Source organism: Triticum urartu, chromosome 6A, assembly GCF_056163025.1.
Source record: "Triticum urartu cultivar PI428250 chromosome 6A, HENAU_Tu73, whole genome shotgun sequence".
Taxonomy (NCBI): domain Eukaryota; kingdom Viridiplantae; phylum Streptophyta; class Magnoliopsida; order Poales; family Poaceae; genus Triticum; species Triticum urartu.
In genome coordinates this window covers 193,941,558-193,964,659 of record NC_141878.1, presented here as the reverse complement: position 1 = coordinate 193,964,659, position 23,102 = coordinate 193,941,558, and the positions used below count along the sequence as shown (strand labels likewise).

Genomic DNA, 23,102 nt, shown 5'->3' with positions numbered 1-23,102 from the left:
CGTTTGTAATTCAAATAGTTATATTTCTATTGATTCACTACGTAAAATTTGACATAAAAAAATAAAAATATAGGTCATAATACAAGAAAATTTGCAGTTTATGTGTATTTTACACTATGTTTTTACGTTTGTAATTTTACATAACATAAAATATTTTTTACGACGATTATATATTTTCTTACAATCTCTTTTTACGTCAAAAATAAGACAAAACTTACGGAACGTAAATTACGGTGCATTGATGATAAAATAGAGGAGGGTGAAAAATAACTATTCCTCATCCAGGGTGACGAATAACGCGACCCTATATGTATATATATATATGACTGGACTATTTTGTTATTAGTAACAGAATATTCTGTTACCCCGTCCCTATATAGAGCGCGATGCCATGATTTAAAGAAAACAGAGAAAAGGCCTGTCCCGAACTGCTCGAAAAGAAAAGGTAAAATACAACTTCCTCCGATCCCATCTCCTTCAGCGCGTCGAACCATGACCCGCCGTCGCGCCATGCCCCGCCGCCGCGCGCCGCCACCCCATGACCCGCTGCCGTACCATGTCCTGCCGCCACGCACCGCCACCCGACGACCCGCCGTCGCACCATGCCCCGCCACCACGCACCGCCACCCCATGACTCGCCACCGCGCACATCCACCCCCTGCCCCGCCGCCGTGCGCCACCACCCCCCTATCACGCCGCCGCGCGCGCAGGATTCGACCAGCCGGAGCAGCTGCGAGCCGGATCCAGCCTCGCCCCCCGAGCTCTGTCTTCTTCCCCGCCTCCCTTCCACGAACCGGACGCCTCCTTCTGGGTGGTCCGGCACCGCTGCATCTAGCGGTTCAACCTCGTCGCCCGAGGCTGTTCACCGTCGCAACGCTTCCTAACGTCCGCGCCACGGGCTCCCGTGCACGGCCCTTGCCGAAGCTGGTGCGCACGTCCCTGCCCTACTTTTTCTCCCTCTCTGTTCTTGCACTCCATGAATTCTTGTTGATTGCTCGTCACGTGTTTGCTAAAATGTCTAAGTGCACTGTATTACTAGTTTTGATATGTTCACTGTTTATTTGTAGCTACCTTGTGCTTGCTAAATGTTACAGCTTACAATACCACGTGCACCGTCCTCAGTCCAACCCCATGGCGTCAGAATGATCGAGCTCGTCGCAAGTAGCAGTCCATGGCTGCCATCTTCCACTTTCCTCTGCCTAGGTCCTTTCCTATGGAGGTGCAAGGTTTCTACTCTTCTCCCTCCCATGCTCTCTCACTGTCTATGTTCACGTGTACTGCTGCTTCGATTTCTTTGTGATGCAAATGTTGTTGATGAACATTTTGTTTAGTAAAAAGCTACAAAAAAAATCAGTTTTTCTTGTTGCGAAAATTTCTGAATTTTCCTCTAGTCTAGCAATTCGACATGTATTCTACTTCAGTTCAGTATGTCATTTCAGTTTAGTACGTCGGAGTATCATGTACGTCAGTTTAGTTCAGTACGAAAATATTAGAGATTCGACAGACATAATCATGTCGCACAAGTTCAAGTATAGGTACAGAAGTTTCTCAACAACAAAAAAACAACAACAAAGCCTTTAGTCCCAAACAAATTGGGGTAGGCTAGAAGTGAAACCTATAAGATCCCGCAACCAACTCATGGCTCTGACATATGGATAACAAGCTTCCACGCACCCTTGTCCATAGCTAGCTCTTTGGTGATACTCCAATCCTTCAGGTCTCTCTTAACAGACTCCTCCCATGTCAAATTCACTCTACCCCGCCCTCTCTTGACATTCTCCGCACTCTTAAGCCGTCTGCTATGCACTGGAGCTTCTGGAGGCCTGCGCTGAATATGCCCAAACCATCTCAGCCGATGTTGGACAAGCTTCTCCTCAATTGGTGCTACCCCAACTCTATCTTGTATATCATCATTCTGGACTCGATCCTTCCTCGTGTGGCCACACATCCATCTCAACATACGCATCTCCGCCACACCTAACTGTTTAACATGTCGCTTTTAGTCGGCCAACACTCCGCGCCATACAACATTGCAGGTCGAACCGCGGTCCTGTAGAACTTGCCTTTTAGCTTTTGTGGCACTCTCTTGTCACAGAGAATGCCAGAAGCTTGGCGCCACTTCATCCATCCGGCTTTAATTCGATGGTTCACATCTTTATCAATACCCCCATCCTCCTGCAACATTGATCCCAAATACCGACAGGTGTCCTTCCGAGGTACCACCTGGCCATCAAGGCTAACCTACTCCTCACATCTAGTAGTACTGAAACCGCACATCATGTACTCGGTTTTAGTTCTACTAAGCCTAAACCCTTTCGATTCCAAGATTTGTCTCCATAACTCTAACTTCCTATTTACCCCCGTCCGACTATTGTCAACTAGCACCACATCATCCGCAAAGAGCATACACCATGGGATATCTCCTTGTATATCCCTTGTGACCTCATCCATCACCAATGCAAAAAGATAAGGGCTCAAAGCTGACCCCTGATGCAGTCCTATCTTAATCGGGAAGTCATCGGTGTCGACATCACTTGTTCGAACACTTGTCACAACATTATCGTACATGTCCTTAATGAGGGTAATGTACTTTGCTGGGACTTTGTGTTTCTCCAAGGCCCACTTTAAGGGCATATTTATCCCTACGGTGTTTTGGTGATTCATGACAATGCATTTGCGGACTAATCGGGTGCTTTGAGCTCTTTCAGATATTCATCCTTCGGCACGAAACGATTATTTCCCCTCGGCGCTCTACTCAAGACGGTGTAGCTTCCTTCGTGACTTTGTTGGTGGACTAAGTTTCGTAGTAGTCATCGTACTATCAAGAGGGGATCTGCTTCGGTATGGTTTGGGTGGAATCTCCACGTACACGTTCTTCTCTCACCCACCGTTTCTTTCCGTCTCTCTGGTACTCCTCTTCTCTCCTCTGTGCATGGTTTTCTGGACCCAGCGGTAGTACCGCTGAGACTCATTAAGCGGCAGTACCGCTCCTCGGAGCGGTAGTACTGCTTTGTGGCCTCAGCAGCAGTACCGCTGCGGCTCCGTGTTCCTACCGCCTCGATTCGAGTGCGCATTTTCTTGTGTCGGGTTTTACGGCACTAGCTGCAGTATAGCGGTAGTACGGCTGAAGCTCAGCAAGCGGTAGTACCGCTCCTCCGAGCGGTAGTACCGCTGGTGGCCTCAGCCGCAGTACCGTTGTGGCTCCGTGTTCCTACCGCCTCGACTCTAGTGCGCATTTTCTCGTGTCGGGTTTTACGGTACTAGCTGCAGTAGTAGTGGCGGTAGTGCTGCTTGCGAGCGGTAGTACCGCCCTGCCTCCGCGGTAGTACCGCTCTGGGTCCCAGCCCCTTCTCCTGTAGCGCGGCAGTACCGATGAGGTGGAGCGGTAGTACCGCTTAGGAGCGGTAGTACCGCCCTGCCCCCGCGGTAGTACCGCTCTCTGCGGGGCTGAGTGGGGGGTAACGGGTGGATTGTTCCCCCACTATAAAAGGATGTCTTCTTCCCCCTTTGACCTACCTCTTCCACCATTAAAGCTTCATTATTGCTCCAAGCTCCATTTTCGCCCGATCTCACTCCCTAGCCAACCAAACTTGTTGATTTGCTCGGGAGTGGTTGAGAAGGCCCCGATCTACACTTCCACCGAGAGATTTTTGATTCCCCCACTCATTCTTAGTGGATCTTGTTACTCTTGGGTGTTTGAGCACCCTAGACGGTTGAGGTCATCTCGGAGCCATATTCCATTGTGGTGAAGCTTCGTGGTCTTGTTGGGAGCCTCCGATCAAGTTGTGGAGTTTGCCCCAACCTTGTTTGTAAAGATTCGGTCGCCGCCTTCAAGGGCACCAATAGTGGAATCACGGCATCTCGCATTGTGTGAGGGCGTGAGGAGAATACGGTGGCCCTAGTGGCTTCTTGGGGAGCATTGTGCCTCCACACCGCTCCAACGGAGACGTACTTCCCTTCAAAAGGAAGGAACTTCGGTAACACATCCTCGTCTTCTCCGGATCCATTCTTGGTTATCTCTTACCTTTACTTGTGCAAGCTCTTTAGTGTTTGTTCCCTTGCTTGTTTGTGTGCTTGTTATTGTTGCATCATATAGGTTGTTCATCTAGTTGCACATTAAAAAAAAACTAAAAATTGGTAGTTGCCTATTCACCCCCCCTCTAGTCAACCATATCGATTCTTTCAATTGGTATCAGAGCCTCGTCTCTTTATTAAGGACTTTACCGTCCAAAGAGTATGGTTGATACCGTAGACGGAGCGGAGGAACACTCCGGTGTGAATCCTATCTCGTCTACGGGCGATGGGGGAACTTCGGTCTCTCGTGAGGAGTTCAATGTAGCCTTGGAGACATTGAAAACCTCCATGACGACCGAAGTTGAAAACATGTTTACTAAATTTCTTGAGGGGCTTAAACTATCCACCGCACCGTTGAAAGTGGGGGATTCCACCAACAAGGTGTCGGATGCTATCCCCGACAAGGGGGAAGCTAGTAGTGAAAAGACTCCTAGTGGCAAGAATGGCACCGGCATCTTTGCCCATGTGAAACCACCATTTGTGTATGGTGGACCGGTTCCTTCTACTCATTTGAATCATGCCGGTCCTCCTTCTAAGATTGTGAAAAATGAGGATTTTGATTCTTGGGTTTATCGCTTTAAACGTTATTTAAATCATGTGAACACTAATCTTTGGAGAATCATTGAAGAAGGTTTCTACCCACATGATCCAAGCAACTTCACTCCTCGAGAAGCCGCGGACAATCAATTCAATGAGAATGCTCTCTTCATCATTTAAGATGCAATTCCACCCGAAGACCTACCTCATCTTCGTCCCTACGCCTTGGCCAAAGATGCATGGCATTGTGTCGTGTCTCTCTACCGGGGAAGCGCAAGCATTCAACGCTCCAACTATGAAGTGGTACAAGATGAGGCCGATGAGTTTGCAATGAAGGAAGATGAAGAACCTCGTGAGCTTTATCGGAGAGTCATCAAACTCGCGGTCTCACTACGAGATCACGGGAGCAAGGACACGGATGACAATTGGATCAAGCGCAAATTCCTCAAGGCAATGATGCCCTACCACAAGGCTATGTCCTCCGTCATTCGCCAAAAACCGGACTTCCACACTTTGACCTTAAGCGAGGTGTTGGATGAGTTTGTGGCAATGAACATTTTGGACAAGACCGCCGACAATGCGGTGCTCCGCTCTCAACGGGGAAAGAAGCCTAACCTTGCTTTGAAGGCCAAGCTCATCGTGGAAGAAGAAGGAGAGGAAGAGGAGGAGAGCAACCCCGAAGATACAAAGTATGCATATCATGAACACATGGCACTTGCTTCAAGGCAATTTTGGAGCAAGAAAAACTCGAGGAACAACTTTAGCAAAAACACCTCGAGTGGCACGAGGGGGAAGCAACGTGTAAGGACTTGTTACAATTACGGCAACGTGAGTCATTTCGTTGCGGAATGCCCGTATGAGAAGAGGGAAGACAATGGTGGCAAACTCATCCAAAAGGACAAGGCCAAGTCGTTCCCCAACAAGAACAACTTCACCAAGAAGACTCCTCCCAAGGCCTTGGTCGTGCAAGAAGAGTACAATGAGGATGATGACGATGATGAAGATGATGAGTCGGTTGCCATGGCCTCCGTCGCCATTGCCACAACGTCAGGAGTGTCTCTCTTCGACTCACCTAACGAGAGCATCAACATCAAGTGCCTCATGGCGAAAGCCACCAACAAGGTAACCTCCAACATCAAAACTACCATCATTAATCATCCTTCCCCATCGGAGAGCATTAATGAAGTTGAGGGAGCTAATGTGGAGGCTAACGAGTTTGAGGCCTTTATGGGCAAACTCAAGGGAAAAATCCAAGAAGCACTTTGTTACTCTCTTGAAACAACTTGGTGAGGCCAATGACATGATCGAGGCTCACGAAGACACCATCTCAAAGATGGAAGGGCATAGTCGTGACTATGCCGATGAGATTTCGGATCTTTCCAATGCTCTTGAGGAAGAGCGTGGTCTTCGTTTGGCTCTTGAGGAGTCATACAATATTGATCATGCTAAGTTAGAGAAAGATTATGATCATGCCCTCGTTGTTTTTCGTGTGCTAAATTCCGAGAAGGCCAAACTCGGAGTTGATCTTGCTAGACTCAAAGAGGAGTTTGATATACTTGACAAGGCCCACAAGGCCTTGAAGGGTATTCACGCTAGTCTCAAGGAGTCTCATGATCAACTCCAAGTGAAGCTAATTAAGGAGAAAGCAACTTTTCCTCATATGGTTTTAATTGATAATGCAAATGCCACTAACCCGTGTTGTGAGCATGTACACCTTGTTGAGGAAAATGCTAAGTTGAAAGAGCAACTTGAGAGAGGCCTTGCGACTTGCATACAAGGCAAGAAGAATCTCAATGATCTCTTGATCAACCAAAAGGGAGGTGTGGCGAAGGAAGGGGTTGGGTACGTCCCCGACTCCAAAAACAAGAAGAAGAATGACAAGACCAAACGTCCTCCTTCCCTCATGCAAACCTTTGTGAGGGCGGGAGAAAGTGTCCCCAAGGAGAAGAAGAACAAAGTCAAGAAGGGCAATGTCACCTCACCCAACAAAGCCGGCGATTTTAATCCTTCTTATGTGTTGTGCCGTGCTAGTGATGGGCATGTTTATGCCAAATTTGTTGGTCCTCTTCATGAGCACATTGAATGGTCTATTTGGGTTCCTAAGACCCTTGTTACTAACATCAAAGGACCCATTACAAAATGGGTACCTAAAACCAAGCATTGATCTCTTGTAGGTGTTTGCTTCCGGTGGTGGATCATGGTTGCTCGATAGCGGAGCTACAAATCATATGACCGGAAGCAAGGACTTGGTGGTGGACGTGCACAAGGTTCCATCTATGCCCACCAATGTCGAGTGGGGTGACGCCTCATCTTCTAAGGTATTGGGACTTGGCAAGGTGGTCATCTCTCATGATCTCACGATCGAGAAGGTCATGCTTGTTGAGTCCCTTGCATACAATTTACTTTCCGTACGTCAACTTGCAATCATGGGCTTTGCCACTTTCTTTGATATCGATACCGTGGCCCTCTTGTGGAGCAAGACTCTTAAAGTAGCTTTTGTTGGGCATGTCGAGAACGGTCTATATGTGATTAATTTTTCGGAGCGACCCACTAAGACCGCGACATGCCTAATGGCTAAAGTTGATGTGGGATGGCTTTGGCATCGCCGTTTAGCCCATGTCAATATGAGATCTTTGCAAAGTCTCCTAAAGGGGGACCATATCCGTAGACTAACAAATGTTAGTTTTGCTAAAGATCGTGCTTGCAGTGCCTGTATCGAAGGAAAGCTACATGAGAAGGCTCACCCTCCCACGACCATCATTTATTCAAAGAGGCCTTTGGAGCTCCTTCACATGGACCTCTTTGGGCCTCCATCCTTTGATAGTCTTGGAGGTAGAAAGTATTGCTTGGTGATTGTGGATGACTACTCAAGGTACACGTGGGTGTATTTCTTCAAGAGGAAGAGCGAGACCCAACAAACCGTCATTGACTTTGCCAATGAAGCACAACGTCAACACAATGCAAAGATCTTGACAATAAGAAGTGACAACGGCACCGAGTTCAAAAACTACACCTTGGATGAATTTCTTAGTGATGAGGGAATCAAGCATCAATATTCCGCACCATACACCCCTCAACAAAACGGTGTTGCGGAGAGGAAGAACCGGACGTTGATGGATGCGGCAAGGACCATGATGGCGGAGTTCAAGTCTCCGTACAACTCTTGGGCCGAAGCCATCAACACCGCGTGTCATGCATCAAATCGGCTCTACCTCCGCAAGGGTTTGAACAAGACTCATTATGAGATACTCACCGGTAACAAGCCCAACCTCAAGTACTTCCGGGTATTCGGGTGTAAGTGTTTCATTCTCAAGAAAGGTGTTCGGTTGTCTAAATTTGAGGCTAGAGCTTATGAGGGCATATTTGTTGGTTATGCTACAAACTCTCATGCTTACCGTGTCCTCAATAAATCAACGAGACTTATTGAGGAGACGTGTAACGTGGAGTTTGATGAGAATAACGGCTCCCAAGTGGAGCAAAGTGGCACTTGTGATGTAGGTGATGAAATTCCTCCTCGAGCCATAAGAAGAATGGGTGTTGGTTTCATCCTACCCATTGAGGAACCCCTTGTGGCCGAAGTAGAAGGACAATACTCCACTCAAGTGGAGCCATCACCAACCCAAGGCCCACACGCTTCCGAAGAACAAAGTGAAGGCCTTCAACCTCATGAACAAGACCTAGGGCAAGATCATACTCAAGATGGTGTTGACACACCAAGTGATGCTCAAGGTCAAGTTCTCTCCCCCGAGCAAGTTCAAGACCAAGAACAAGTTCATGACGACGCACAAGATGATCAAGTAACCGCTCCTCAACTCACCACCGAGGAGGAATTAGAGCGTCGTGCCGCCAAAGTTGCTTCCAAGCTCTCCACCAAGGATCATCTCATGACGAATGTGCTTGGAAACTTAAGAAAGAGGGTAAGCACTCGTAGACAATTAGCAAATTATTGTGAGCATCACGCGTTTGTCTCTTGTGTGGAACCTCACAAGGTCTATGAGGCGCTCGAAGATCCGGATTAGCTCAATGCCATGCATGAAGAACTCAACAACTTCGAGCGCAACAAAGTGTGAAGATTGATGCCAAGGCCAACGGGGAACCACAATGTCGTTGGAACCAAGTGGATATTCAAGAACAAGCAGGATGCCCATGGGATTATTATTCGCAACAAGGCTCGTTTGGTAGCACAAGGCTACTCCCAAGTCGAGGGTATCGACTACGGTGAAACCTTTGCTCCCGTTGCTCGTCTTGAATCCATTCGCATGTTGATTGCATATGCTTCTCATCATAACTTTAAGTTACATCAAATGGATGTGAAGAGTGCTTTTCTTAATGGTCCCGTTAATGAATTGGTGTACGTCAAGCAACCCCCGGGTTCGAGGATCCCTACTTTCCCGATCATGTGTATCAACTCGATAAGGCACTCTATGGCCTTAAACAAGCCCCACGTGCGTGGTATGACCACCTTACCGAGTTGTTACAAGACCGTGGGTTTGAAGTTGGGATAATCGACCCCACTCTTTTTACTAAGAAGGTCAAAGGGGAGTTGTTTGTGTGCCAATTATATGTTGATAATATTATCTTTGGTTCTCCTAACAAAGCCTTCAATGAGGAATTTGCCGCTCTCATGACCTCAAAGTTCGAGATGTCCTCCATGGGGGAGTTGAAGTTCTTTCTAGGGTTCGAAGTGAAGCAAAGAAGAGAAGGAACCTTCATCAATCAATCCAAATACACTCAAGACATGCTCAAGAGATTCAAGCTAAGTGACGTCAAGCCGGCTTCCACCCCAATGCCCACCAAGTGCCAACTTGACCTAGATCCCAATGGTAAAGTGGTGGATCAAAAGGTATACCGTTCCATGATTGGATCCTTGCTTTACCTTTGTGCATCTAGACCGGACATCATGTTGAGTGTGGGAATTTGTGCACGGTTTTAAGCCGCACCTAAGGAAAGTCACTATGTGGCCGTCAAACGAATCTTTCGATATTTGGCTCATACCCCAAACTTTGGCTTATGGTACCCAAGAGGATCAAACTTCAAGCTTGTAGGGTACTCGGATTCCGATTGGGCGGGAGACAAAGTGGATAGGAAGTCCACTTCCGGAGGATGCCAATTCCTTGGTTGCTCGTTGGTAAGTTGGTCTTTCAAAAAGCAAAGTTGTGTGTCTCTCTCGTCCACCGAAGCGGAGTATGTTGCGGCCGGTAGTTGTTGTGCACAACTCTTATGGATGAGGCAAACTTTAAAGGATTACGGTGTCACTTGTGACAAAGTGCCTCTTTGGTGTGACAATGAAAGTGCCATTAAGATTTCTCTCAACCCGGTGCAACACTTCAAGACGAAGCATATTGAGATTCGGTATCATTTCATCCGGGATCACATTAGGCGAGGAGAGATCGAGCTCAACTACGTCAACACTCATGACAACCTTGCAGATATTTTCACGAAGCCCTTGGATGAAGCAAGATTTCGCGAGTTAAGGCATGAGCTAAATATCATTGATTCGAGCAATGTTGCTTGAACCCGTGCACACCCCACCATGCTCCATGTGTTGTCCAGTTTAGGTATAGGCATGGACATAGGGGGAGTGTTGTTCTCTCAATGAACTCTCTCTCCCCCCATTATGCATAAATTGATCAAGTCTTTCACTTTAGCCATTGTTGATGGCACGTGTGCTCAAAAGACGAGTTTTGGTCATGGGCCCAAGGTTAAAATCTTCGCGGCGCCATACCTCTTGACTCGGCTTCGGCCACCGCCCTCTCTTGAAGAGAGGTTTCTTGGCCTCTTGCTGGTGTGTTCTTTTGCTTTTCGTTGTGGGTTTTCTGTTTTTTTTGAGCTAAGCCATGTAGTCTAGTTGCCGCGGTGTGCTGGGCGGTACTGCCGCTGCTGGCGAGCGGTACTACCGCTGATAAGCGGTACTTCTGCTGGTGATGGACGGTACTACCGTGGTAAGTGGTACTACCGCCACACCAGTGCGGAACTATCGCTTATGAGCGGTACTACCGCTCACCAGCGCGGTACTACCGCTGCGGGGCGGGGCCAGGGGTTTTTTTATCGGGGCAGGGGGATGTTTCTTCTCCCCCATACCCATTCGCTCGCCCCCTCGTGCCTCTCCCTCTCTCCAGCACCGTTCCGCCGCGGAAGGGCTCCGGTGGATCTCCTCCTCCGGGGCGTTCCTCTCCATTTTCCTCGGTGGAGTCAATCCCCACCTCGTCCTCTTGCCATGGATGCCGGTATTGCCCCCGTTCCTTCTCTCTTTTGGTCTTGCTTTTAGATCTTGTGCTTAGGGGCAATGGTGGTTGCATCTTTAGATTTTTGGCTAAATCTAGACTTGAGTTGGTTGGAGAAGGCAACTAGATCACCTAGATTGATGTTTGGTGGGAATATTTTTGAATTTGGTAGGCCGGTAGTGCCGGATCTGTCCACGGTAGTAGGAAACCACTGTTTCACCGCCTCGCGCTTTGAAACTGCTGTGTATCCGCCTCAAGCCGTACTACCGCTCCCTTTGGAGCGGTACTACCGCTTGGCCTAGGGCGGTACTACCGCTCCCTTTGGGGCGGTACTACCGCTTAGGGCGGTACTACCGCGGGCTGGTCACGGTACTACCGCTGCATGCCAAATTTCCATCATTCTCCTACCCTCCCTTGATCTTTTGTTGTGTTGGTTGGCTTACGCTCGTTTCTTCTGGTTGCTTTGCCTCCTTTTGTGTTTGGCTCCAGGTGATGACATTTTCGAGCAGCAAGGTCGCCGTATCAACCCCGGGCGTGCCACCTCCAAGCGCTACCGGACCTCAGAGCCTGCCGGTGGTTCCTCGAGCACCCAACCGCCTCCAGCAAGTGCTTCTGCAACTGTTCCTCCACCTCCTCAGCAATCGAAGCGAGCCGCCACCAAGCCAAAAGGGAAGGCTGTGACTGAGATGAACAGCAAGGAGTTTTGGGAGAAGCGTCGCCGCAACCCCTATACGGTGGACCAAGAACCCACTTTGGTCAACCGTCCGTTCTGGAACCGATTTCAGTTTGCCATCTACTTCGATGTGATCAAGGCCAAGAAGAATCTCTATGTTGATGCTCGCCCCATTGACACCGATGCTATGGAGAAGGATCCAGAGTACTTTGGAGAAGCCTTTCAGATGTGCACTCAGCTGAACATTCTCAGGATCATGCAGTTCAACAAGGATTTCGATGCGGATTTGTTGGCTCAATTCTATGCCACTGTCCATCTTGGAACAGATAGCGACAGGACTCTGACTTGGATGACCAATGGCAAGCGGCTTTCTGTCAAGTGGCAGGCGTTCATGGAGTTATTTGATGTGGTGGACAACGGCTTGAGACTCCTGTCGGTTTCCGTCCTCACCGCCATGTTACTTCCACCCACAAGCAAGCCCTTTGGCCCTACTGCACTGGGAAGGTTCATCCGGTCACTGAGAAGAAGACCTATGAGCTGTGTCCGTATCTGGACATTCTACATCGCATATTCCGTGAGACTCTCTTCCCTCGCATTGGGAATCTGGATCAGGTTCACTCCTACCTTGTGGACATGCTCCTTTTCTGTCAGCATGAGAAGGAAGCAAACACTGGAGAGAGCCTGGATATCTCTCATGTCATGTGGTCTGAACTTGTATCTGCCGTGTCTGAGCGCAAGTGTCCTATCTATGGTCCCTTCATCATGAGGCTCATTGAGAGGGCCTGGGCACAGACTTATCCCAGAGTGCTGCTAGAAACTGGAGAGTTGGTGTCACATGAGATCAAGCGTCTGAGGAAGAAGGATAACTGGTCAGCGCCTCACACAGGGGGTCCTTCTGCTACTGCTGCCACGGGAGGCCCGTCTGCTGCTGCTGCTGCCATGGGAACTGAGGGTGAGGCTGCTCCTGATGCCCACGATGAGGACGTTAGCCACTTCAGTGCAGAACCATCTTGGGCCCAGAAGCTCAAGCGCAAGATGAAGAAGCTCTTCTGCATGGAGTCTCATGGTCAGTACATGACTCATGTGGCGGAGAAGAATGCCAGGACGCGCCACAAGGAGATCATGCGTCAGTTGGGAGCCACAGTTGTTAGTGGGTCTGAGGGACAGATCACTGAAGAGGAGGACTGGATTCATCAGAACTGTCACTGGACTGACTCCGATGCCGAGCACTTCTCCACCCACGATGAAGATGCAGAGATGTGATGTTCAGGACCTTCCTCGCTCATCACCTGAAGTCATAGTGTCCCTCTCTGCCCTTTTTGGTGTCTCGATGCCAAAGGGGGAGAGAGTTTAGTGATTTGTGTTTGCGAGTGTGTCTTTGTGTCGTTCGTTTGCTTTGCTTTCTCGTTGTTGGTTTTGTTTGGTTTTGTGCTTGTGAGACCTAAGTTCCAGACATATGGTGTAAGACATATGCTACCTTGTTATCTTATCTATGTGTTATGCACCTCGGTATCCTATAGCTTGCATGCGTTTACTACCCTATATGTTGTTCTCATACATCTTGCTTAGGTTGTTGGTCTCTAAAATATAGGGGGAGCCGTGATCCTAGTATGTGTGCCGTGCAGTCCAAAGCACTTATCTAGTGTGCACAACATCTAGGGGGAGCCTGTCTATTTTGTAGAGGCATGGGTTCTCTTGCATTATATGCCATTACTCCTTTTTGTGCAAATCCCGTATTGTCATCAATCCACCAAAAAGGGGGAGATTGTAAGGGCATATTTATCCCTACGGTGTTTTGGTGATTGATGACAATGCATTTGCAGACTAATCGGGTGCTTTGAGCTCTTTCAGATATTCATCCTTTGGCACGAAACGATTATTTCCCCTCGGCGCTCTACTCAAGACGGTGTAGCTTCCTTCGTGACTTTGTTGGTGGACTAAGTTCCGTAGTAGTCACCGTACTATCAAGAGGGGATCTGCTTCGGTATGGTTTGGGTGGAATCTCCACGTACACGTTCTTCTCTCACCCACCGTTTCTTTCCGTCTCTCTGGTACTCCTCTTCTCTCCTCTGTGCATGGTTTCCTGGACCCATCGGTAGTACCGCGGGCCACAGCGGTAGTACCGCTGAGACTCACTAAGCGGCAGTACCGCTCCTCGGAGCGGTAGTACCGCTTTGTGGCCTCAGCAGCAGTACCGCTGTGGCTCCGTGTTCCTACCGCCTCGACTCGAGTGCGCATTTTCTCGTGTCGGGTTTTACGGCACTAGCTGCAGTATAGCGGTAGTACGGCTGAAGCTCAGCAAGCGGTAGTACCGCTCCTCCGAGCGGTAGTACCGCTGGTGGCCTCAGCCGCAGTACCGCTGTGACTCCGTGTTCCTACCGCCTCGACTCTAGTGCGCATTTTCTCGTGTCGGGTTTTATGGTACTAGCTGCAGTAGTAGTGGCGGTAGTGCTGCTTGCGAGCGGTAGTACCGCCCTGCCTCCGCGGTAGTACCGCTCTGGGTCCCAGCCCCAGCCCCTTCTCCTGTAGCGCGACAGTACCGCTGAGGTGGAGCGGTAGTACCGCTTAGGAGCGGTAGTACCGCCCTGCCCCCGCGGTAGTACCGCTCTCTGCGGGGCTGAGTGGGGGGTAACGGGTGGATTGTTCCCCCACTATAAAAGGATGTCTTCTTCCCCCCTTTGACCTACCTCTTCCACCATTAAAGCTTCATTATTGCTCCAAGCTCCATTTTCGCCCGATCTCACTCCCTAGCCAACCAAACTTGTTGATTTGCTCGGGAGTGGTTGAGAAGGCCCCGATCTACACTTCCACCGAGAGATTTTTGATTGCCCCACTCATCCTTAGCGGATCTTGTTACTCTTGGGTGTTTGAGCACCCTAGACGGTTGAGGTCACCTCGGAGCCATATTCCATTGTGGTGAAGCTTCGTGGTCTTGTTGGGAGCCTCCGATCAAGTTGTGGAGTTTGCCCCAACCTTGTTTGTAAAGGTTCGGTCGCCGCCTTCAAGGGAACCAATAGTGGAATCACGGCATCTCGCATTGTGTGAGGGCGTGAGGAGAATACGGTGGCCCTAGTGGCTTCTTGAGGAGCATTGTGCCTCCACACCGCTCCAACGGAGACGTACTTCCCTTCAAAAGGAAGGAACTTCGGTAACACATCCTCGTCTTCTCCGGATCCACTCTTGGTTATCTCTTACCTTTACTTGTGCAAGCTCTTTAGTGTTTGTTCCCTTGCTTGCTTGTGTGCTTGTTATTGTTGCATCATATAGGTTGTTCATCTAGTTGCACATCTAAACAACCTACTTTGATGCAAAGATTAATTTGGTAAAGAAAAACTAAAAATTGGTAGTTGCCTATTCACCCCCCCCTCTAGTCAACCATATCGATCCTTTCACCCACCACATGACATTCCGCGGTATCTTATCATAGGCCTTCTCCAAGTCAATGAACACCATATGCAAGTCCTTTTGCTCCCTATATCTCTCCATAAGTTGTCGTACCAAGAAAATGGCTTCCATGGTCGACCTCCCAGGCATGAAACCAAACTGATTTTTGGTCACGCTTGTCATTCTTCTTAAGCGGTGCTCAATGACTCTCTCCCATAGCTTCATTGTATGGCTCATCAGCTTAATTCCACGGTAATTAGTACAACTCTGAACATCCCCCTTGTTCTTGAAGATTGGTACTAATATACTCCGTCTCCATTCTTCTGGCATCTTGTTTGCCCGAAAAATGAGGTTGAAAAGCTTGGTTAGCCATACTATTGCTATGTCCCCGAGACCTTTCCACACCTCAATGGGGATACAATCAGGGCCCATCGCCTTGCCTCCTTTCATCCTTTTTAAAGCCTCCTTCACCTCAGACTCCTGGATTCGCCGCACAAAACGCATGCTGGTCTCATCAAAGGAGTCGTCTAGTTCAATGGTAGAACTCTCATTCTCCCCATTGAACAGCTTGTCGAAGTACTCCCGCCATCTATGCTTAATCTCCTCGTCCTTCACCAAGAGTTGGCCTGCTCCGTCCTTGATGCATTTGACTTGGCCAATGTCCCTCGTCTTCCTCTCTCGGATCTTGGCCATCTTATAGATGTCCCTTTCACCTTCCTTCGTGCCTAACCGTTGGTAGAGGTCCTCATATGCCCGACCCCTTGCTTCACCAACAGCTCGCTTTGCGGCCTTCTTTGCCATCTTGTACTTCTCTATGTTGTCTACACTCCTATCCAGGTATAGGCGTCTGAAGCAATCTTTTTTCTCTTTAATCGCCTTCTGGACGTCATCATTCCACCATTCTCACCATAAATAAATTGATCTGGAGTCTCCTTGACAAAATCTCATCTCTCATATTTGTTCCTATTGTTGTAGGTTGCAGCAAAAACAAGATGCACAAGTTCATCTTCAGCACGTAGGCCGTTCAACTCCGCCACCCCAGGCCGTTCACGTCCGCCACGAGTGTCAGTTCAATGCCGCCCCGACAACCCAGCGCACGTGGAGATCTATAGAAGAGGTTCAGTTTCTGAACTTTTGAACGCCAAGAGGTTCAGTCCGAAACTTGGTATGGTGGGTGTACTACTGATAATCTCAAACTTGTTCCTCACAACTTCAGTAAAAGAATTTCTGGGAATAGATAAATGTGTGTATGCAAGGTGTTGTGTGATGAGATGTGGCCTGTGGCTGGGTTAATTAGCTAGAGATCTCAATTAGCTATGCCGGACAGATGCTTTGTGTCCGTATAGTTTAGGCCAAGAAGAGAAGCAAACGTGCTGCTCATCATTTGCCACCATCCATCTCTACTCAAATTATGTTCATCTTTTTTAGTTCATCTTTGAAATTTCGGTCCATTTTCTTTTGGCAGGATGCGTAAAAAAATCGAAGGCAGCAACTCAAAAATAGATGAATGTTGGAAGGAAGATGTATAAGGCTGAGAGGAAATGGCATCTTGAGGTCCGTTACCATTCAACTTATAGACATATATGCTCAGTTATTGTTGTGTAACATAGAGTTACCCTGAATGTAAATGCTCCTTCTCTTGTGTATTTCAGTTCAACAATTGGTGGTTCTTCAGGTCACTTTAGCGTGCATTTTCAGTACATCTTCCAGGTGAAGGAGCTTCCCTTCAGTTAATTTTGTTTATGAAGAAAAAAGATTGTGTCAAAAAATTGAAGGAATCAATTCAAATGGGCATAAGGTTGAGAGGAAGTGGTCTCAGATCACAAAATTTCCACTGAGAAAAAAAGCCACAAACAGGTTGAGTTCACTACATGGAATCTGTGAGTTCAAAAGAGAAACAAGCTCATTGTTACAACCCGACGAATTCACAAAGGAAAAAAATGGGAATTAAAAGAAAACTTGTAGAAGTTTGTTGTATGCAATTCTGAAAGTTCGAAGTCAGGAAACCGATAAGTTCAGATAAAATTAAAACTTTCAAAAAACATGATAGTTTTGTGCTTTGAAGTTGTAGTTGTAGATGCTTTGAAGACCGTCGTCTCCGTGCTGCCGCTTGTCGGCATCGGCCCCTCGAGCTGCTAACTATCCCTGGTGCATCATCCTCAGTCCAATCCCATGGCATTAGGGTGGCCGAGTTCGTCGCAGGCAGCAGTCCGGGTTCGTGTGCCACCGCCCGCCTGGACTCGCGGGCGCGTCGCCGCCCATCAGCTCCCCTGCTCATCTCCCTGCCACCAAACGCCGCCAGCTCCCCACACGCCTCCCCATTCCCTGGCTGCACGAGTCGATGCGCCACAGCCATTGCGCATGCTGCCACGCGCAGATGGGTTTAGTGGTGAGTGCCAACCTAAACATAGTTCTTGTGATGAAAAATGCCCTGCAACAGCATAAGATCCATTTCATCATAGTATTGGTGCTAGATACTTTTACACATAATTCATACTAAACTGTAAGTTATCTCTGAAGCACTCTATGAAGGAAATTATCTCGTGAGTTGTGTGTAGCGTTTGTGCCTGGTGGGTGTTCATATAAATCCCTGGGTGGCCACTGTTGGCTAGTTTTGTGTGCTTCAAATTTTCTAAACAAATTATTAGTATGACAAAGGATTTTTTTCCTTCTTATTTTGCTGCACAACCATGGAAGTTTAGAATACATTAGCAGTCTATGTGCATCCAACAGAGGTGATTTTTTATGCTCGATTAATGCAAGCCTTTTTCTGCTACTTAGTAGTTTATGTAAATGCTAGTGAGATGAATAGCTATAGAAGTGGTTTGTGCTGATAATACACGGCTCATATTTTTCTTTGCGGATACTTATGCAGAACGTTCGAACCACAGCAGCTCCCAAGCCGTTCACCATCGGCACCATAGTCTATTTTATTTCCTGAAACACATTCTAGGTGTGCAAGTACAGTATGTGATCTATCATCAGTTTATGAAAAAGCACATATGACAGTACTGTGTGTGTGCAAAAAAACAGAGCATTTTTATTATACATCAGTTTTCTGATGCGGGTGGCTAGTTTTGCAGGGATATTATCACTGTAGAAGCAAGAGATCAGCTGGGCAATGGAACAATAGTTGTTGAATTTCCTAGCTGACTGTCTGACCCCCGTGAGGCCTAGGACCAGCTTGGTTACCCACTTCCTTTGGTGCGAATTCAAGAGTGTCCCACCAATTTAGAATTTATGAACATGGTAATGGTGTGGAGTTCTTGTGCAGCAAGGTAGAGGTAGTAATCTCAAAAAACTTATGAAATACATTAGCGTGTGAAGCCGTGAACAGCTAGCAGTTTATCTTCCAAAATGGATTTATATTATGTTAATAAACGGTGTGCTCTTGTTATCAGTTCATGTGTGATCTTGTCATCAGGTCGTGTGCCAATTTGTTATCAGTTTTGTGTGTATGTGAGTTGGTAAACCAAGTGTGGCTGCTGCAGAAAAAAGGCACGGGGATGTGTTGCCCTCAATTCTCTCTCGACAAATCCAGCAGTGCAGGTTCTCCGGTGCGCCAAGTATAGCAAACCTGGAAATGGGCGTTGGGCCAACCACAAGGCAATGCCACCAGGTAGGGCGTGAGATGGCTGCCAAGCGCGACATGAGTCTTTTCGACCCCATTTCCAGGTGCAGCGCTAGGGATCTCATTGTGGGGTGCGCGAAGGCACTAGCGACTCTGCTTCCATTTCTCTTGAGAAGTTTTGCTAACCAATTAGCCACTGATAAGATGACTTTGCTTCCAACTAGCCACTAAAAGTTGTGGCCATTTAATGTCACCTTCTACATTTAAGATAGGTCAAACTGTAACCTTCCAATGTTACCGTTTGGTAGCTTAAGATGCTTTATGTTTTGTTGATCTACAGAGTGGCTATCTGAGAGCTATGTTGAACTTTCTGCAGAAAAAAAAACATGTGTATGTGTGGCTGCTTATTGCTTCTTGCTGCCACTATTTTTTGTAAATGATTTTGCATGTGCACTCCAGGAGTGTTTTGTTTCTGTAGGTCAGCTGCTCAACATTCTGGTACCTCTCAGTACATGTATTACTACTGGGAAGGTTCAAAAATCAGAACTCAACAAGTTCAACATGGTGTATGCCCCCACATGAGACCATTGAGAGGGCGCACCGTGGCGTCATGGACTACATCAAGCACGCGCTCACCCTCTTCACCGACTTCACCGCCGGCCTCATCATCATGGTAAACACCCTAGCCACCTTGCTCGTCTACTCGTCCTCCACCCACTATGGTTGCTAAAATTCGATTTGTTTTTATATGATGTGATCCATTGTGATGGCTGATGGTGTTGTGTTCCATTGCAGCTCAAGAACACATGCGACAATTCCGAGGACAAGAAGAAGAGGAGAAGGAGGTCCTGAGAGTGTCATATGTGCATCATTTTTTCTTGTTTCAAAAGTAGAAGGGGAAGATGTAGAGGGTGGACTACTCAGGGTGATTGCTGGTGATGTTGTGTTGTGTTAGGTCAGCAAGCAGTGCTAAAATTATTTTGCAGGAAGAGAAGGCAGTGAGAAGATGTTCCAGGTGACACGCCCTTCCATCAAAACAAAACGTTCAAACATAGCAAGAAGTCAGCAAAAAAAGATGTGAACATAGTATACTCCCTGGTTGTACAAGTAAATCATGCACTAAGTGTAGACGTTTATTATGTGATCGAATATGAGCTCCTATCAGCCTCTAGTCCATCTATGCTCTCTAGTTCATGCAACCTTTTCATATTAGTCCAGTTCAGTCTGATTAGTCTATTTATACAATTAGTTCAGGCACACATGATTATATGATGTCTTGTTTTTGTTATTGTTACTCGATGTCTCCATTTCCTTTTTTCTCTTAAGTTTTCTTATAGGGAAGGTTCTTGTAATTACTAGTTGTTTGATTGTGTGATCCAGCCGCTTACTTGATGTCATTGTCATTGTTAATATAGTTGCATATACGAAAGTGTGTGCTTGGTTTGGTTCCATTTATCTCTCTCTCTCATGCCTGCCCTTTTGATCTTATAGGAACTGAGGCTATTCCAAGGAACAAGACCGGTAAAAGCTAGCGCAAAGGAGACTATGTCGAGAGGTGGCGCTGCTAGACTTGTTGATGTGTAGTTATGGCATAAAAAGCTGAAAATTATTGTATATTGTATAATTCCATAAGCTGTACGTAGCAAATCTGTCCATGTGGATCAGTACAACTTATGTACAGCCTTGAATTAACAAATCTTATAGTCATCTTTGTAGTACTCTTCGTAACACTTTGTAAAGCAAGAGTGGCCCATTTTCTGTAAGCAACAATTCAGACGTATCTATTGTATCAGTTCTTAAGATTATATAAGAAAGTTCACTAGCCAAAAGGCCTAGAGAAGTCCACCTTATAATTTGCAAACCTTAAAAATAATGGTCAGCTTGAATTAAAAATCAGTTTGCATTAAAAAGAGTGATCATATCAAATTAAAAACAATGATCAGTTTGAATTAAAAATGACTAAATTAAAAAAAATGAACATTTTGAATTTAAAATAAACGATCAGTTTGAACTAGAAACAATGATTAGTTTGAATTAAAAACAAGAAATAAAAAAACCGTTTCCAACAAATAGAAATGTGGAAGTGTGAAGTGCAAACAATGACGTGTCCGATGTTCCAAAAGGGATTGAATGCAAAAAATCGAGGAAGTTCAATAAACCCATGAAAATCCAAATGTTAAAAATTCTAGTCGTAGAATGAGAGAAGTCCAAAATATCATTGCAAAAATATCAATTCAATTTAAAAAATATCATTCAGTTCAACAATATAAACCATGCAAGTTGGGGACTATGATAACGTAAAATTACAAGAATCATATAAAAAACAAAATAAACTTTAGTACAAATACACACATATATCAGTACGAGTACTCTGTTTTTCAGACGGCAAAACACGCTCAGTACAAAACCATATGGACATCAGTTCAAGTACTCTTTTTCTGGAACCTTTCAAAATTACTCTCTGAAGAATACATCAGTACAAATGCACACGTAGATCAGTACAAGTACTTTGTTTTTTATGACGGAAAAACAGCATGATGGGTCTCACCGTAATCCAAATTACTCTTGAACAGTTTCAAATTTGAGAAAATGTTCAATATGACTAAGTTTCGTATTTTCGATATCTTTCTAACAGTATATTATTTGCCTCATTTCGACCAACTTTAAAAAAATCATGTTCGAAATCAAATTTGACCGCATTCGAATTCGTTTTTAAATCGTAAGGAATTGGGAAAACATTTCAATACGAAAAAGCTGCGCATTTTCCGTAGCTTTTCAATGCCGTATCATTTGCGTCAATCCGACAAACCGTTTGCAAAAAATCGCGAAAATACGTTTCGCCCAGAATTTTACCCTTTTTCAAATTACTTTTGAATTGTATAGAATTAGACAAAACAATAGATATATGGAAGATGGGGACTTTCACAAGCTTTCCAACGCCATCTCATTTGCTCAATTCCGACAAACCGTTTGAAAATTAAGTCCAAAATACGATTCGCGTTTTCGGTTTAAAAAAAACGGTTTTTTTTCAAAACTGCTCTTAAATGATAATTTTTTTGCAAAAAAAAATTATAAGATTGTAATGTGGATGTCAAGAGCTTTCCAACGATATATTACACGCCCCATTTCGACAAAAAAAATGCAAAAAAAAATTGAACTAAAGAAAACGATGTTTAACAGCAACAGAAAGCATCAGTTCAACCACTCGAATTTTATCAGTTCAACCGCTTGAATTCATCAGTTCAAGTAAGGTAACAGAATAATATTCTGTTACGCGTAATAGAATAGCCCAGATGTATGTATATATATAGGGTGCAGAATATAGGGTCGCGCTATTCGTCACCCTGGGTGAGGAATAGTTATTCTTCACCCCCCTCTATTTTACCATCAATGCTCCGTAATTTTATATTACGTTACTTTTCTCTTATTTCCGACATAAAAAGACACCGTAAGAAAATATATAATCGTTGTAAAAAATATTTTATGTTATGTAAAATTACAAACATAAAAACATAGTGTAAAATACACATAAACTGCAAATTTTCTTGTCTTATGATCTATATTTTTATTTTCTTATGCCAAATTTTACGTAATGAATCAATAGGAATGTAACTATTTAAATTGCAAACGTAATTTAATTATGAAATTATCGTAAGATTACCTCGGATGAAAAATAACTTATTCTGCACCCTGGGTAATGAATAGTAACACTATATATATATAGGAAAAAGCAAATATATAAAGTTTCGCTGGCGCGGCAGCAATCACAAGCGCTCATTCGCGTGGGGATCCGGTCCCTCCTCTTACCTCATTGGCATTTCCATTGCTTTTTTCATTTGATGTGGTTTTCCTCTTATAGAGATAGTGGACCAGGCGGGCTGCAACATGGCAGAAACTAGGCTGCCAAGCGCGCAGTGCAGCAGGGCTTGGACGATGGGCCTTCGGCCCATGCGGTTCCAGGAGAACCCTTTTCTGAAGGTTCGGGTGTGGATGGATAGTCAGAACGGCCATGCACCTACTCTGTGTGCCTATTCCTTGTTTTCAAGTGGAGGGATTCGCTCGCTCGCGTGAGTGATTCTCGGCCGGCATGCACGCCTTCTGTCAGGAAGATAAAAGGCAATGTTTTTAATATGTTCGTTGCTGGAGTGTAGTATGCGACCCGTTCTCTACAGAAATATAATCATAAGCAGCAAGTTCATACACTCGGAAGGCATATAAACAACATACCCCTTCGAATAAAGTAGTCAGTGCTGCCATAGCAACAAGCCTATTTGTTGAGCATGCAGAACACCGTCATATTTTGCTAGTTAAAGCACTTTTTGATGCACTTTTTGATGAGCATCGCCATCCCTGATTTTTTTCGTGATTGAAGTTTAACTTTTTTTTGCGTGCAAACGAAATGCTCATCCTTGTCAGTTAGTACAACAGTGCAGGTCCATTTGCAGAGATGCATTTACCCATTAATATTAGTCCTTTTTTGGTAGCCATAACATGGTCACCACTACTTTTTGGCTGGCTCTCCTCACACTTCAGGGCGACCCATTTTTTCCATCCGCCCATGAACAATACGTTCCCGGCGGGTCTCGTAGTCTAACCCGAGCAGTGATTTTTGGGAGGCAGAGCTGCTTCGGATGTCGGG

General features: G+C 46.0%; 1 protein-coding gene across 44 annotated transcripts; it reads left to right on the top strand.

Moving 5' to 3' along the window:
• The first annotated feature begins 414 nt into the window (after positions 1–414).
• Positions 415–20,241, top strand: LOC125512305 (uncharacterized). 44 transcript variants are annotated; one of them, XM_087527475.1, is made up of 11 exons: positions 415–927; positions 1,068–1,226; positions 11,325–15,729; positions 15,868–16,057; positions 16,358–16,446; positions 16,545–16,602; positions 17,768–17,845; positions 17,968–18,176; positions 18,942–19,136; positions 19,259–19,478; positions 19,955–20,241. In XM_087527475.1, the coding sequence occupies exons 2-3, from the start codon at positions 1,172–1,174 to the stop codon at positions 12,272–12,274; spliced, it is 1,005 nt and encodes a 334-aa protein (XP_087383601.1). In that variant the 5' UTR covers positions 415–927; positions 1,068–1,171; the 3' UTR covers positions 12,275–15,729; positions 15,868–16,057; positions 16,358–16,446; positions 16,545–16,602; positions 17,768–17,845; positions 17,968–18,176; positions 18,942–19,136; positions 19,259–19,478; positions 19,955–20,241. The 44 variants fall into 44 exon arrangements, 38 of the variants coding, with proteins under 38 accessions (XP_087383601.1, XP_087383598.1, XP_087383600.1 ...); XM_087527472.1 differs by having other exon boundaries at positions 15,868–16,062; positions 17,976–18,176; XM_087527474.1 differs by having other exon boundaries at positions 15,868–16,062.
• The last annotated feature ends 2,861 nt before the right edge of the window (positions 20,242–23,102 follow it).

Bases quoted from the DNA above. Each gene is read 5' to 3' on its own strand.
- LOC125512305 (XM_087527475.1), top strand. From the start codon at position 1,172: ATGGCTGCCATCTTCCACTTTCCTCTGCCTAGGTCCTTTCCTATGGAG. The intron at 1,227-11,324 runs GTTTCTACTCTT...GTTTGGCTCCAG, and splicing joins CTTTCCTATGGAGGTGCAAG to GTGATGACATTTTCGAGCAG.